The 17979-nt window shown below is 35.7% G+C and overlaps 1 protein-coding gene across 25 annotated transcripts in view; it reads left to right on the top strand.

Annotated features, from left to right (window-relative positions):
* Nucleotides 1-17979, top strand: part of DMD (dystrophin) — a 2611869-nt gene that overhangs the window by 1076756 nt on the left and 1517134 nt on the right. For all 25 annotated transcript variants that reach the window (XM_021079543.2, XM_085006422.1, XM_085006420.1 and 22 more), the window contains 3 exon segments: nucleotides 2637-2738; nucleotides 2860-2967; nucleotides 11672-11851. In XM_021079543.2, coding sequence (XP_020935202.1) covers nucleotides 2637-2738; nucleotides 2860-2967; nucleotides 11672-11851 — 390 coding nt within the window.

Here is a 17979-nt window from a genome sequence, read left to right as displayed (position 1 = left end):
TTTTTTTTTTTTTTTTTTTTTTTTTTTTTGCTTTTTAGGGCCACACTTGCATATGGAAGTTCCCAGGCTAGGGGTCAAATCGGAGCTACAGCTGCCGGCCTACACCACAGCCATAGCAACGTGGGATCTGAGTCACGTCTGTGAACTACACCACAGCTCACGGCAATGCCAGATTCCTGTCCCACTGAGAGAGGCCAGAGATTGAACACAAATCCTCATGGATACTAGTCAGGTTCATTTCCACTGCACCACAATTGGAACTCCAGAAATAATATTCTCAAAATAGTTGTTTTAACCATATTGACCATGTACCTAAAATAATATTTATTATTGTTTTTATTATAACATTCATATAGTGAAAAAACTATAATGTAAAATGTATCACAGTATATATTGGAATTTCTATAAATTTAATTTCAAGCAATCTAGTCTAGAGGTCTTTATGTGATTTGTTTTATAGGATGTCCTACTAAAACTAACAAATTATAAACATCCATCTATGAGATTACAAACGTAAAATGATACTTCAGTGGACACAACCTTTGTGTGTCTTATAATACTAGAGAGGTGTTATATCTATTTAGAATTCTTGGCTCATTTTCTTTCATTTATGAAGACAGTGCTACAGTTGGAGTTTATTTCCTACTCCTTTGACATCCATCTCCACTGGGGTTTAATCCCTGCAACAAATATCCCACTATTTGACCTTTTATATCTATATCATAAAATCAGGCAGATGGTGTAGTTTATGGCTAAGGGCTAAGAGTTTCTCTGTTTGAAGCTAGTTTTTCATGACTAATCCTTTAACAGATATGTTACATGCCATTTTACCTGATGCATCCTGACATGGTAACTAGGAAGTTCACTAAAAGAACTTCTAATATGTTTTAGAAAAATCTCAAATATTTAGTTGTAATAAGTAAATGGCTAATATTGAATTCATTGAGTTATGTTAGCATATTTCTTGTATCTTGCATCACTCTCTCAGTGCTACTATGGCTTCTGACATAAACTAATGTAATTCAAAAGGAATAGGGTAGAGAATGAAACTATTTAAAATAAAAAATTAGTTATATTATGCTGATAGCAATAGCATTTTTATTGACATTTCTGAAGAAAAATTGAAAACTCACTTGTGACTGAGCTGCGTATGAGTCCATGATCATTTTAATACTGTAGTAAAATGTTTATTGCCTACTTCTTACCCATGTATGAGACTCTCTTTTTGAAATGATGGTAGATTAAACACATTTAAAAAAATATTAGATAGAAAAAAAAAAGAGTTCCCGTCGTAGTGCAGTGGTTTATGAATTCGACTAGGAACCATGAGATTGCAGGTTCGATCCCTGGCCTTGCTCAGTGGGTTAACGATCCGGCATTGCCGTGAGCTGTGGTGTAGGTTGCCAACACGGCTCGGATCCTGTGTTGCTGTGGCTCTGGCGTAGGCCGGCAGCTACAGCTCTGATTCGACCTCTAGCCTGGAAACCTCCATATGCTGTGGGAGCAGCCCTAGAAAAGGCAAAAAGACAAAAAAAAAAAAAATTAGATAGGTCTCTGAATTACCTAGAGATAGATGGATTTTTGCCATGATGATAATTACATATGTATTATTTGAATCATATATCAATATTTTCTAGGTGGAATAATCCAAATATGTAGCATCAAATAAGGTATAAATAATGATCAGGTTTATCTTTGACACTTGTAAAAAACATGAGTTATAAACAGTTTCTAGCTCTCATTCTATATGAAATAAGTCATATTCATATTCTAATATTTCTAGCTTTTAGAGACCCGATATCTATGGGAAAATAATTCTGTTATTTATGAGAAAGTCAAGAGTTGATATTTTAGACTCTGAAAGGCATCATAATAGAGTTGAAATAAATAATACATTTTTTTCCTTAAAGCATTCCCTTTATGCAGAAATCATTACAACATGGAGTTATTCATCTAAAAACCATTGGTACTTGGTTTATATTGCATATTAAGATAATATGTACCTACAGATATTAGTGACATGCTAGAGACAGGGCAAATATTATTCAGGAAATATACAATTTTCTCACTGGAACGGTTTAGAGAAATAGTAAATTTAAAGACTTTGTGGTAATAATCCAGTTAATTTTAAAAATTCAGATATGATTTTAAACCACTACAAATTTTCTTCTACAATCAAGACATTAAGCAATTCAAATTATACAAGATTGCTTCAAATTGGTCTTTTTAGGCATTCTGTTTAGTAGTCAGACTCATTTCTTTTGAAATGTATTTTCAGACATAAGATACACATTTTATGTATTATCAATGAAAAATTCTTTTTACTCTTATGTCTATCTTTTATTATCTTACATTTACTGTGGAAATATTTCAAATAGTGGTATGATAACTGCCTCAGATTTCTTGTAAATATCTTTTCTTTTCAATGTAAAGTGAAAAATGAATGAAATAATTTTTTAGACAGATGAAAGGCACAATGTTTATAAGGGGAAGCAAGAAGGTTATTCTTTACAACTTTTAGTATACATAGGATATTCCAAGTTAGATACTTTTACAAATCATTCATGCTATTTGTAATGAAATTCAGTTAACAATTAATTGTTCGCTGATGTTGTGGTGGGTTTTCTCTTCCTCAGGTACTGGGAGATAGGTGGGCAAACATCTGTAGGTGGACAGAAGATCGATGGGTTCTTTTACAAGACATCCTTTTAAAATGGCAACGTTTTACTGAAGAACAGGTGAGTCACGTGGAGGATATTGTATCAGTGAAAGACATGGCAGTAATTAAATGGCTAAATGAAAAAAATACAGTGAGGTACCTTAATAATTATTTTCTCTTTTGGAATTGATTTCTTTCAGTGCCTTTTTAGTACGTGGCTTTCTGAAAAAGAAGATGCATTGAACAAGATTCACACAACTGGCTTTAAGGACCAAGGTGAAATGTTATCAAGTCTTCAAAAACTGGCTGTATGTATTTTTTAGCTTTCAATAGTCTTAAAAAAAAACATTTACTAACATCATTGTTTGGTCTTTCCATTCTTTCAGGTCTTAAACCAAATATTTGTTGTTCTTAGATCATTCTATTCAATTATATTGTACTGTTACTTTTCTTAATTAAAACAGGAATGCTGTAGTATCTTAGGGTGCTGAGGCTGCTATCGTACATGGTGGAAAGAGAAACTCTGGTGTCTCTTTCTCTTCTTATAAAGGCATGAATCCAGAATTCTGTCATGGCTCCGTGGTAATGAACCCAACTAGTGTCCATGAGGATGTGGGTTTAATCCCTGGCCTCACTCAGTGAATTAAGGATCTGACATTACCATGAGCTGTGGTGTAGGTTTCGGATGTGACTCAGGTCCAACACTGCTGTGGCTGTGGCATAGGCCAGCAGCTGCAGCTCTGAGTCAACCCCTAGCCTGAGAACTTCCACATGCTATAGGTGTGGCCCTAAAAATACAGTAAATAAATAAGTAGATAAATAAATAAGTAAATAATAAATAAAAAGTCAAAAATCCCATCTTGGGGCTCCACCTTCATGACTTCATATACACCTAATTACCTCCCAAAGGCCCCAAGTCTTCATACCATCATTATTGGGGGTAGAATTTCAACATATAAATTTTGTGGGGACACAGTCATTTATTCCATATCATTACACCCCTGTACTCCCAAAACTTTTGTCTTTCTTACGTGTAAAATACATTCCTTCTCTTCTAATAGCTCCAAAAGTCTTTGCTGGTTCCAAAATCAACTCTATAATGTGCAGTGTTATATTCAAAATCTCATCCTCATCTAAATCGGTTATGACTAAGACTCCAGGTATAATTCATCCTGAGATCAAGCTCTCCAACTGTGGACCTTTGAAGCCAGACAAGTTATATGCTTCCAATATACAATGGTGTGACAGATATAGGATAGACATTCCCATTTCAAAAAAGGACAAATAGGGAAGAAGGAAGGAGTGACAAATAAGTCTAAAACAAACATGGCAAGAACAATTCCATTATATCAAGGCTCAAGAACAGTCCTTTCTGGACTGATACTCTGCTGCTCCAAGACCACTAGAGTAGCAGCATTACCCCCAGGATTCCAAAAGATGGCCTTCCCTCTTCATCTTTATAGGGCATCACCCCCATGGCCCTCTGCAGCAGCCTCACCCACAGGACTCTTTGTGGTGGCTGTTGCAGAGGCACTGGGTGGGCCCCCCTCCCCAAACCTGAGAGGTGACCCCATCATTTGAGACCTCCTGAGCATGTGACAGAGGTGGCAGCCCTGATGAGCTCTGAATCACCTATATCGTTCTTCCCTTTTCTTGAGGAATAGCACATGTTCACAGCCTTTCTTCAGTCCATCCAGTTTTCTGTTTCCATCAGTCCCAGCTAGCAGTTTCTGCTGCTATAATCCCATCTGCATTCCTGGTTTACACTGAGATGTCTGGTTAGGTCTCTGATTCATACCCACACTAATCTCTTTATCAAATGGTGAGTCAGCCACACCACTAGTGTTCTCTTCTGAACATGTTTTCTCATTTTTTATAATATGAATAGGCTGAGAATTTTCTAAATCCCTAAGTTATGGTTCCTTTTTGCTTAACAATTCCTTCTTCAATTATTTATCTCTTCTTGCATTTTTACCAGAAGCGTTCTGGAGAAAGCATGCTGTTCCTTCCACAGTTTGCTTAGATATATCCTAAAGATATGAAATTTCTTAGCTAAATATCCAATTTCATCACTCCCAAGTTCTACCTTCCACAAAATACTAGATTAACACAATTCAGTCAAGTTCTTTGCCACTTTATAACAGGATCATCATTTCTCCCTTGTCCAATATGTTCCTTATTTCCACCTGAGACTTCATCAGAATGGCCTTTACCATCCATATTTATGACAACATTCTGTTCATGATTATTTATGTCTTCTCTAAAAAGATAGAAACTTTCATTCCTGCTTTCTTCCTTTCTCTCTGAGTCCTTACCAGAATTGCCTTTAAGAATATCTTCAGGGCTGAACCTACAGTATATGGAAGCTTCCAGGCTAGGGGTCGAATTGGAGCTGTAGCTGCTGGCCTACACCAAAGTCACAGCACCATGGGATCTGAGCTGTGTCTGCAACTTACACCACAGCTCATGGCAATGCTGGATCTTTAACCCACTGAACAGGGCCAGGGATCAAACCCGCATTTCTTGGATATTAGTGGGGTTTATTGCCACTGAGCCACAACAGGAGCTCCTGGAACTCCTAATTTGTCTTGATTAATCTATGTATTGATGAGAACTTAATGAACACCAACAGATCCACTGCCAACACCTAGAACTTGATGGTAAACTTATCTTTGGGCTCTCCCTTTACATTTGTCACTGAAATAAACATCTGCCAAGGAAACTGGAAAAAAGAAAAAGAGTATCTTCATGGAAATCTTGAAGATATTTGAAGTAAAAACACTTCATAACTCTTCCAGTCTCTACCCATTACCCAGTTTAAAGCTGTTTCTGCATTTTTAGGTATTTATTACAGCATCACACCAGTTCTTGGTCATAGTTCCTATCTGAATCTGCTTGGGCTACTGTAATAAAATGCCATAGACTGGTGGCTTAAACCATAGATATTTACTTATAGTTCTGGAACCTGGGAAACACAAGATGAGGGTGCTGGCATGTTTGGTTTTTGGCGAGGGCCCTCTTCCTGGCTTCCAGACAGCACCTTCTAACTATATCCTCATGTGGTAAAGATAGAGGAGTCTCTGATGCTATTTCCTCTTTTTAAAAGGGCACTAATGCTAGCATGGGGCCCTACTCTCATAACCTCATCTAAGCCTAATTACCTCCCCAAAGCTCCACCTCCTAATGTGATCACATTGTGATGTTAGGCCTTCAACATATGAATTGTGGGGGCATATAAACATTAATTCCATGATATATAGGTAAAGTCTTAACTTTTGTTTTTCAAACAGATTGTACTCTAGAAAACATATAGCATACCTGGAATGAGATTTCGGTTAAAATAAAAAGGAACACAAAGAAAGACCTATGAGTATTCCATAAAGTTTTAAACAGCGTAGTTGTAAACTTAAATTTAATGTATAAAACTCAAGTAGATTCACTGAGAAATATAAGAGAAGTACAAGCGATGATTATGAGGGACTTATACCCTAGTTTGGAAAATAAGAAAAACATTAAAGCAAACCAAATGGCATCAATTATAGCACCTGTATGTTTTGAGAAATTAATGAACTTTGGCCATAAGAGGTCATCAGGGACCTCTTCGTTGAGACATTTCAGTTTGAGTTCAGCCTTATGGGATTAAAAAAAATCTCCAAAGCTTCTCTTCTACTGTGAATTTGATTATTTTCTGATAAGAGAGGGGCCGATCTAATATGAAGAGTTAGATTTTTCAAATAAAATAATGCATAATTAGAGTTTTTTGATTTTTAATCAGTTAATAAATGCTAATTTGATATTCTAATATAAAACAAAAGTTTATTGTAATTGTTTCATAACTTTACCTAAATTAATCTGTTTTTGCCCATATTGATATTATGTAGTATACATTATAATCAAATCATTTATTTAAAGCTAATTTGCTTTTTTTTTTTTTTTTTTGCTTTTTAGAGCCACACCCACAGCATATGAAGGTTCCCAGGCTAGGGATCAAATCGAAGCTACAGCTGCCAGTCTATGCCACAGCCACAGCAACCCAGGATCGGAGCCATGTCTGCAACATACACCACAGTTTACAGCACCGCCAGATCCTTAACCCACTGAGTGAGGCCAGGAATCAAACCCACAACCTCATGGTTCCTAGTCAGATTCATTTCTGCTGTGCCATGATGGGAACTCCCTAAAGCTAATCTTAAATAAATTTCTCCAGTTAAATTTGTACCATTTTACCAAGTATTTATTCTTAATATACATTTTTTTGCTCCATAGTTACTGATTTTATTTAGACCTTTAAAATAGATTCACTTATGTGTTACTTGTTATTATAGGCTGGGTTATTATCTTGTGACATAGAAGTTTAAGGATCCAGCATTGTCACTGCAATGGCTCAGGTCACTGCTGTGGCATGGGTTTGATCCCTGGCTTGGGAACTTCCATATGCCATGGGCAAGCCAAAAAAAAAAAAAAAGAGAGAAAGAAAGAAGGAAAGAAAGAATATATGTTTTTTTGAGTTATGTGACTACTAAAAACAGATTTCAAAAAAGTAATCTATATATGTATTGAATGGTCCAAAAGTAGTAGTGATTGATACCTTTGTAATTTTTGTTCTGTAGCTAGTGGGAAACTAACTGGGAGTTCAATAACAATCATATTCGCATTTTTGGAACACTCTCTGGTAGTAACACTTTTGGTGCCAAGAAGGCCAGTTAGAAGAACTGAAGTAGCACTGGGCATCTAAAGGAGGAGACAGATGAGGTTATTTCAGAAGAGGAAATTGAGGCTAAGGAAAAAACACATGGCATGTATTAAGTATTACAGAAAATTATTAGCAGAGTTAAAATGAGCAACAAGATATCCAAATTCAGGTCCAAGACTTTTAAGCTATTTCAAGACTCCTCAAAACATATGATTCCTTGACAAAAAAATAACTGCAATTGAAAATTGTTGTTTCAAACAATCATGTGCCACTGTGTTGAAATTGTTGTCAGTAAAAGACATTACCAGCTTTAGGGCCATGAAAATGGTCTCTTAGCAAAGTCTCAATAATTTTCCAATATGATTAAAATTCAAATTATGTCACCTTACTTGTGAACAAAGTGAAAATATGTTTTGTATAAGTCTTACTGTTTGATAGTTTAAGCCAATTAACAAAACCTGACAGCTGGTCTAGAATCTGAGGTAAAATTCCCCTGCTGACTCAGGCAGTGAATAAGAATTTAATGTTCATTAAAATATGTCACAATCTGAGACCCAAAACAGGTACCATCTGTCACCAGTTCCTACTACATACCTAGGTATAGATACAGAGTGCTAAAACTCTCTTTTATTTATAATCAGTGCAATTTGTTTTGAAATATTATCACTAATAACCCATGGGATTTTTCTCCTACTTTTCATTTGAGGTAGATGAGGAGTCAAGTATTTCATTTCCTCTTGATCTGTGATTTTATCCACATCATGTGGGTCTATTATTTTTCTATCATCAAAATTGAGTTTTCATTTTGTATAAAGAATAAAAAGAAAAAGAGGGAAGAAACTGAGGTGAATTCTAAGTCTTGCAGAATCAAGTAGACTATCATGGAAAGGCCCAAATCTCTAAGAAACATATTCCTGAGGAAAAGTACTGTTGCTATGAGGATTTGTGGTGTTTGCCAGGGAAGGACAACTCTGGGAAGCTTAATGATCCAAGAGAGTATGGTGTGAAGGGTCTATGGAAGTACTGTGGTATTAGGACACGCACAGATGTCTGTGACACCATACAGCAGGGATGGAGTGCTTATGAGAGCTCAGCAAGGCCCTGATGACAGTGCTCTTTCACCAGAATTTGCTACCTTGACCTCAACTCCTATGATCACCCACAAACAATTCATCCAGATAATATCCGTGGTTCTCAGAATATGGTCCCTAGACTAGCAGCATCACCTGGGAACTTGTTAGAAATGCAAATTCTCAGGCCCTGTCCCAAACCTACTGACTCAGAAACTCTGGAAGCATAGAGCCCAGCACTCTGCTGGGTTACGAGCCTTCTGGGTGATTTTTATCTTCTTTCAGCTTGAGAACCCCCGAAATGGATCAATGTACTTAAGCACAACAGGTGATAAGAGAGAATGGGAGTACTTCTTCGAGATAGGTAAATAACTACACATAAAATAGGGACAGAATTCAATTTTGCCAGTGTAAGAGAAATTGTCTTGGCATTACTCTCTGAAGCATATATGTCTAAGGAGAATAGGGAGAAGACTTTTTGGGCTTGTTGTAAATATACGTTCTCTTTTCACTTGGAATCATCTAACCTTGACCAGATAGAACATGTCTCTTCTGTCTTCTTGAGCAGCTTATCTGTTTCTTGCCCATTTATACTGCTACCAAATCTGATTTATTGACTGTACTTTCCTTCTTACTTTGGAAATAGGTCCAGCTACCTGGCTTCTATAATAATAAATTATATTTCTTCTTTTAAAATACTAGCTCATCTCTGCTTTGTACAAGTTTTCTAGAGCTTATTTTTACCTCCTCAATTTCTAGAGCTCTTTGGTTCTCTGGCTCTCAAAGAGCTGTGATCAATTCTTGATATGTAAGAAGACATCTTTTTTATACTCAAAAATTAATATCAATTAAATCATAATTATTTAATCTGCACACACAAAATCCAAGCTTAAAAGATTTGCTACCTAACGATAGATGGGAGAAGGTAATTCATTACTATGATCCAGTGTATCTGGAACCACCATGGATTTCCATGGATTTTTTCTCCCTCTGTTAGTTATTATGGAAGAGTGCTTCAGGATCTGAGAAATTGTGAGAGGAAGAGATCTGGAGAGAAAGAGAAAGGTCATGGCAGAGCCAACAAGAGGAAACAAATTGAGGCAGAAGGAGTTCCCATCATGGCGCAGTGGTTAACGAATCCGAGTAGGAACCATGAGGTTGCAGGTTCAGTCCCTGCCCTTGCTCAGTGGGTTAACGATCCGGCGTTGAGCTGTGGTGTAGGTTGCAGATGCGGCTAGGATCCTGCATTGCTGTGGCTCTGGCGTAGGCCGGTGGCTACAGTTCCGATCCAACCCCTAGCCTGGAAACCTCCATGTGCTGCGGGAGCGGCCCAAGAAATAGCTTAAAAAAAAAAAAAAAAAGACAAATTGAGGCAGAAGTACTGACTTGCCATCACCATTTAAAAAACACAGATCTAGACTGCGAGATAGAAGCCTTTGTTAGTACAATGTTTTTGTCATAGAGATTTAGGTAAAAATATACTGATTTGATAATTCCACAATTTTATAATAATGCTGTTTTACTTTACCTTGAGTAATTTTTCCTAATTGTATACTTTAATGGTAAATTTCCCCTTTATTTTTGTAATATTCACCAAGTGCTTCTTCATTTGGTTTAATGTTAACACAGGAGGCATTTCATTTGCCATTAAATATCTTTGGGTATTCAATTAGTTTTATAAATCTTCTAAGAAAACCTGTTTAGATAACATGAGGCTATCCATACATTTCTAGCACAAATTGTTTCCTCTTTTTCAAATTCAGCTTATATATCTTAACTCATATTTTGGTCTATTGCAGTCTTTCAAACTTAGAAAAAATAGTGAAAAAACAATTACTGAAGATAAACTGGAAATGAATTTCGCACTTGGTTTTATACCCTAAAAATGGCAAGCGGTAAGACTGCAATACAAAGAACACCAGGTGAAGCAGATTCTGAGAAAAGGATGAACTAATTGAAGGAGACACCAGAGCATTCTGTAGTTCAGAGCTATCAATGCAGGTGGCATGCCAAAATGAGCTACATAAAGTGTCCTTTGCAGGGGGGTGTATTGATTTCTTTCTGTCGATGACACTTCAGTTCATGAGCAATTGGTGCATCTGTTTCATGATCATTTCTTTGCCATATGCAATGTTAGTTCTTAAATAAATTTGCATTTATTTTGGAAAGACAGGTTTCACAGCTTAGTTTATGTTCATTGTACTGCTACTGCCAAAAAGAGTGGATTGTAAAGGGACTATAAAATAATTTTCTCTTTTCTTTCCTCTAATTCTGTACTTAGAAATTGAATCAGGGACTAGCACTTAGGAGATGGAAATGGGATTTCCCAAAGCATAGGGTGACCTTAATGGATAAAATGAAAGAATAAGCTTCCCTGATGTACTAATTTCACACAAGCCAATTTGTTTATTCCTTCCCTATCAACTAAAGGGCATATGTAACTATCCATAGCTTCCAGGAACTTTGGAAATATGAATGGTATAAAAATTACTTCATAAAACATGTAAGTATTTAGTAAACATGCAAAGTGATTCTAAAGGATTTGTGTCATACTCAATTACTTAGTTCTATTACTTAATGGGCTCTAAAATTAGCTTTAGAAGATAATTACTCAAATAGCCGAATGTTAATTGAATAACAGATGCTAAAAAAAATGTAAGTCAGTAAACTGCATAACAAGGTTTTTATATCCAAATACTGAAAAGAATGTAAAAATTGTAAAAAAATAACATTGCAAATTTATTCAAATAGTCACAATATTTCAGATTGGTAAGGCCCCTTAGCCATGCTCATCTTCTCAATTCACCATCTTCTCTTCAGCACTCCTGGCATGTGGTATTTCATTTGAATTTTATCAGGAATTAGGAGGAAATTCATCCAAGAGCCATGCCTTCCACTTTAGAGTACCTCCAAATGTTAAAAAGTAATTTCCATATGTTGATCTCTGTTTTGCCTCTTGAAGCAACACTACTTTTTTTTCAGTTGGCAAAAAATGTTAAGGTACCTCATAAGTGCCTCTACTAGGTGTTTATTCTACATCTGACTTTTATTTCTCTTCAAGCTGCTTGGGAAGATTATTTGGATTATAATTTTTCACTGATATTCTCATGGGCTCTCAATCTTTTGCAGGCATGATTATAATCTTTTCAAATCTATGTAAGTGAGAAAATACATGCAAAAGCAAATCGAACTATAGTGTTTCATAAAATGTGACCTAGGCTTAGTCTGTGTTTCTCCTTGTTTTAACAGGTTTTAAAAACAGATCTAGAAAAGAAAAAGCAAACCATGGACAAACTCAGTTCACTCAACCAAGATCTTCTTTCAACACTGAAAAATACATTAGTAGCCCAAAAGATGGAAGCATGGCTGGACAGCTTTGCACAGCGTTGGGATAATTTAGTCCAAAAACTTGAAAAGAGTTCAACACAGGTTAGTGATAATAATAATAACTAACCTACAATAAATTATCATTGAAAATTTTGAAATCTGCAGTAAGAGAGTAGTACTGTAAGCCTACAAAAGATGTCACTGGGTTAGTCCTTGCCAAGTATTCAATTGGATAATAACATGGCTCTCTTGGTTGCCTTGATATTAGAGAATGCAGGAGAGGTGGAGAAGTGAGTGCTAATGGACTGAACTAGTTACTGCCTTAGAGTGTAATCCTTTGCAGTTCAATAGGAATGAAGATCTGACTGACTTAGAGCAGGTGGACAAAATGTGTCATCACACTCTAACCCCAAATTATAGATTTATGGAATGATGAGAGCCATTAGTTGACTTCTACATTTTACATATGAGAAGATGAAATTTAGAAAGGGAAAGTGTATTGTCTAAGGAAAGTCAGTGATAAGAGCAGGGCTAGGGTCCAGGCCCTTTGATTTCATTAAAGTCCTCTTTGAATTAGTGTAAGTGAGGTTATAGTCATTAGACTTTCTGCTGAAGACTATTGATTCACAAAATCATGTGACTTAGTTACACTAACACATATAAGCCTTAGACTAGAAAAACATCAAGTTATACTTGTAGTGTCATAATGTGGTTTTATGTTAAGAATTTTAAAGGTTTTGGAAAAAAGTGAGTATTTTTAAACTAGAAACTTTTATAATTTTATATGGTTAGTACAATCATAGGTATGCGTTCAAATATTAATGTTATGTTTAATAGTATTTAATACATTCTGCCATATTGTTTTGCATTATAGAGGCTAGCTTCTACTAATTGGTCACAGTTCATAGCTCAGTACACCATGCACAATATCTACTAAAGCTATATATTCAATAGCTTTAGGCATATATCTCCTCTGCTTTGAGACTGTGCAGGGAACTTGTTTTTTGGTACTTGATATCTGATCAGTAGCACTTAAGAAATGTTTGGTAAAAGATGGAGAAATGAAATTTGAAGTATTGCTTCTAAAAATATAATTTAAGAAAATATGATCAGCCAACATATATAATTTTCAATCATTATTCAATCTTTCTTTTAAAATCATGTTCATATTTGATATTTAAAACTTGAAAGAGTATCAATTGTAGTCATTTCTCTTGCAGTCGTTAGGCAATAATAAAAATCCCATTGACTATATTTTTAGCAGTTACTTGATCTAGTAGTGATTTTGCCATCAGATCATGCATCCTCTTATTATATGTGATCTGGCCTTGGCTACTTTGCATTACCATTGGCATTTATGCAACAAATATATGAGGAATTAGGAATGTTATACTTTTTAAACCATCAATATCATTCCAGTATGTATCCATTGGTTCCATAGATTGTTGGTGGTACAAAATGGTCAGTTACCATGTTAAGAGGGATTGGCATTATTTGATAAAGAAAAATATTTTGAAACGTGTCCCTTTAAAGGGATATGTTTATGGAGATGTAACTGTTAACCATAGATTAATTGCATTCCTGTTCCCTTGCACTGTTGGCAGTGGTTTTCCAAAGTTCAGTCTGGGAAATTGATTAAAGTGCATAATCCTAGATTCTGTGCTCAGAATCTACATGCCGCCTTTGACATAGTCTGTGGAGTATTTTTTTTGAAAACATTGAATTAGTAAGACAGTGACATATGTGCCAGTCCCTGCATTCTGGTGTTCCTGTTGTGGAAACTCGGCCTCTGTCTGCTGTTGCTGAATAGAAAAGCAGAGACAGAGTTTTGAGTGAAGGAGAAAAAGATAGCTCTAGTGCTTTGCCAGGCAAAGAGATCTCAGAAAGACTAATGCTTTAAAGACTGTGCCCCCCTGAGGAGAAATTAAGAGGTGATTTTATAGTTTGGGGGATGGAAGATAGAGCCATAAGGATCAGGGTAGAGGCAAGCTTGCATTGTTTCTCAAAGCTGGTCTTTAGTAACTGCAGAACTGGTTCTGACAGTCCTCCTTCTTCATCAAGTAGTTCTTCCATTTTTGGGGGGTTTTAGTTCTGCAGAAAAGCTCAAAGATATTGTTATGTATATTCCATGAGGAGGAACCAGGACCCTGCCTTAAGGCTGCACTATTGTCTCTTGACTGCTTCTCCCTGGTCTCTGCACCCCCTCCCTTCCCTGAGGAGCTGCTGCCTCAGGGAAGGTCATGGAGGCTGAAGCTTCTTCCCTAAAAATAAGAAATGGAGGACACAGAACGGCTTGTGTACCCAGGAGCCTCACAGGGCCCTGCTGGGTTACATTCCTCAGTGCTGCCTGAAATGGGGAGAATGGAGACCCAGCAATGTAGTACTTAAATATGCTCATTCTGTGGAATGCTATTTCTATGCATCTTATCAAAATCTTACTGATTTGATTATCCTAGTTGGTAAAAAGAAAAGAAAAACAGCAAAAATAAAATCCTAGATGCCTTACGTATTTATTTTTTAATTATTGAAGTATGATTGATTTGTCTTATTTTTAATAGCTTAAGAATTATGAGACTGCCACCTATGACAAATTACTTCTCCTCCTATCTTTGAACTTTCCAAAATCTATGATAAAACGGTACTAGGTTTAGTTTGTATAATTCTTTATAAAATTATGCCCAACATATATTGCAGTATGTATCTCTCTACTTGCTCACTAGGATGCAATGAGGATAAAATGAAGTCATAGACATGAAAGCATTTTGAGAAATTTTTTTTTTTGTCTTTTGTCCTTTTAAGGCTGCACCTGTGGCATATGGAAGTTCCCAGGTTAGGGGTCTAATCAGAGCTGTTACTGCTGGCCTACACCAGAGCGACAGCAATGCCAGATCTGAGACCTACCTGTGACCTACACCACAGCTCATTGCAACACTGGATCCTTAACCTACTAAGCAAGGCCAGGGATGGAACCCTCAACTTCATGGTTCTTAGTGGGATTTGTTTCCACTGCACCACGATGGGAACTCCCAAATTTTTTTCTGGATATGCAAGGCATACTGTTTAGTGAGTCTGGAGGATTTATTATAGTTTACTATGATTTTTAAAAAAATTTTATTTTTAAATAGTTATACTCTCATGTACCAGACCAGAAGCAGATAAATGGACTTTATATTAGCAAGTTGCTTCCTAGGACACTAAGCTTGAGCCTTTCTTAAACTCATGTCTCAGTTTTCACTCATCTGGTTTTCCCCAAAATGCACTATAATAGGCCCAATTCAAATCGTTGGGGGCGGGGGGTGGGGGGGGTGAGGGGGCTCTGAAGAAGATACAAAGGAAGCTACTCAGAGAAAGCAGTACTGATAGGAGACAGAGTGAATAAAGAAATAGTATCTTATGACTAAGAAAAAAAACACTGGTTTTCTTTCTTAGTATCAGATCAAACTTGATCAAAATTACATAAGAATTCCAAGAATGTTGAGGATAAGGTTGTGACTTTGAAGAACAAAGCTCACTTGTTTGCACATTTTCTAGCATGTTTGTTGCTGGGGGGTGGGGGGGTGGGGGGTGGAGAATAGTCCCATTAATGACACAAGAGACTTTTAAAAATACTTTTAAATAATTGGTATAAAGAATGAGCAAAGTTCTGTAATGGTTAAAATCCGGTAGTATATAGGAATTGTGACTGAGATGACAAGGTATCTAATTGAGCTCATACAAAGAACATCGTGTGCCTGAAATTTTGACTGCTATTCAGGTCAAGGCTTTGAGGGATTTTGACCTTATAAAACAGTACCATGGCAAGAGATCAAAACATGAAAAAAATCAACTGTGAGGGCTGCTTTCTTGCCTTTCAAAGTCAAGTTTGGCATGAATAAATACCTAGACAGGAGCTGAGGATGCTTAAGTTGATGAGAAGGCAAACTAAGAAAATAGGAATACTTTCTCTTTCCAAAAGTTAAAAACCATAATAACCCTTGCTAAGTGGATGCTTAAAATGAGGAAAGATAACAAATGAAATACAACCTGAATTGACTTATTTAAATACTTAAATGACCCTATGTTTCCTCCAGATTTTTTTTTATAAATGTGCCTATTGAAATTTACACAGTTTTTTTCTAAATACCGTAACCCTGATGGACATATTTATATTTTGATTATAAGTCAGGAATACAAAGTCAGAAATTCATTATAATTAATATTTTAAATTTAAAGTAATTTAAAGGATTTGAAATATCACTTTCCCCCATTTAACTGAAATCATAATATACTGTGGAAAGGGGATATTATTCATTTGCTTTATAATTTATTCTAGTAATTTATGGTGTACTTAGCACCAGGTGTTTGGATGTAAGAATATATCTATCTAGATAAGTGTAGAAGTTCTGTAGTCTTCTGATTTTTTTAACAGAGTAAATTACCTTTGCCAGAAATAAGGAACATTCTGTATCTCATATAAGTTCATAGATTTTATTCCCATTTCATCAATATTTTGTTATACTCCTAATGGCCATTTTTATAATGTTCTGAAACATGAGCACAAATATCTTACAGATAAAATTAGTATATTCAGAATTCCCCTGCCCTGAACATGAGAGTACATATTTATGCTGTGTATATCTCTGTCTGTACTCATGGATTCCCAAATTGAGAAAGTGATTATTATGCATGAATATATCTGTTCTACATTATTTATGTCCTGCTGAGAGTTGGAAAAGTCTTGCCAGACATGTGTATAATGTAAAACATGGTTGAAAATTATAAGCTAGTGTTCTTCATAATAGCAGAAATGCAAATAGAGAGATGCAAAAAGCATTAAGATGAAAATTTCTGTATTTGCCTTTCTTTTCTGAGTTCATTCTTATGTTTTAGAGATCTCTATTTTCACTCTCCATAAAATATTTTACATGCACGTTTTAACTGTACCCATTCTCAAAGCATTATTATTGATACATGAAATGTAGTTACAATTGGTTTGCTTTTCATGTTTTTGCCAATGATTTTAATTAAAAATACTCTAAGGCTTTTCAGTTGACAGCTCTTTTCAGTGGTTCCTGAAATCTCTCCAAGTCTAATCAGCTTGTTGCCCATTAAAAAAAAAATAATGGTTTTATAAAACTAGAAATAAAATAAAATTTCCTCACTTCTTTTAGGTTTTTATCTTATTTAATTCATGGACTAATCATGTTGAATTTAAAGCATCTTTTGGTTAATTGCTTAGGTTAAAGGTTTTATTAGAAAATTTCAAAGTTATAACTCAAATAACCTTGGGAATTAACTGTATCCTTTTGCTACCTTCAACTAAGGTAGATGTTTGAGAATGGGCCTTGTGTGCATCAGTGCAATTGGTTTAATGTTGTAAATTCATTTATCTACAACAGCATAAAATGTTATAGGCACTGAAGATATAAGAGACTAGAGCTGAATTAACTGTTGGAACCTCTCATGCCTTATTTATAAAATGAAAATTTTGGTCTAGGAAAATCTCTGTAGTGTTCTTCCAGTTTTAAATGTTTATGGTGCATTTATCTTTGCTTGAAATTTTATAAGAAACTCTGAAGTAATTAGTGAAGAAATTCTATCTCCACTATATAAATCTCAGAATCAGCTGGAAGATGATAATGAAAATAAATTTTCTTCCTATTCAAAGACTGACTTCTGAAATGGTTACATTTCACTAATCATGAGTATGTAATTAAAATACCATGAAGATAAAAAATACTCAGCATCTCTATGATAAATTTATTGCCTACTGACAAGAAATGAAGTAACACATCATCAAAAATACAAGTTTTTTTTTTTTTTCTGTTTGCTTTCTTAATCTGCATCCCTAGGTAATATGAGAAAAAGAATGTACATATATGTATGACTGGGTCACTATGCTGTATAGCCGAAATTGACTCAACACTGTAAATCAACTATACCCTAATAAAAAATAAATTAAAAAAAAATGCAGTTCCCATTGTGGTGCAGTAGAAACAGATCACGACTATGAACCATGAAGTTTCAGGTTTGATCCCTGGCTTTGCTCAGTGGGTTAAGGATCTGGCATTGCGTGAGCTATGGTGTAGGTCACAGACGTGGTTGGGATCTGGCGTTGCTGTGACTCTGGTGTAGGCCGGCAGCTGTAGCTCCGATTCAACCCCTAGCTTGGGAGCCTCCATATGCCTCAGGTGCAGCCCTAAAAAGCAAAAAAAAAAGGTGTTCCATTAGTTCATGTCAGCTGGTGTGTG

This window comes from Sus scrofa, chromosome X (genome assembly GCF_054392235.1).
Source record: "Sus scrofa isolate SSC_HxYL_T2T_F1_AM1 chromosome X, Sscrofa_HxYL_maternal_Yorkshire_Landrace_v2.0, whole genome shotgun sequence".
Taxonomy (NCBI): domain Eukaryota; kingdom Metazoa; phylum Chordata; class Mammalia; order Artiodactyla; family Suidae; genus Sus; species Sus scrofa.
Note: the sequence above shows the minus strand (reverse complement) of the source record. Positions and strands in the feature narration are given on the sequence as shown.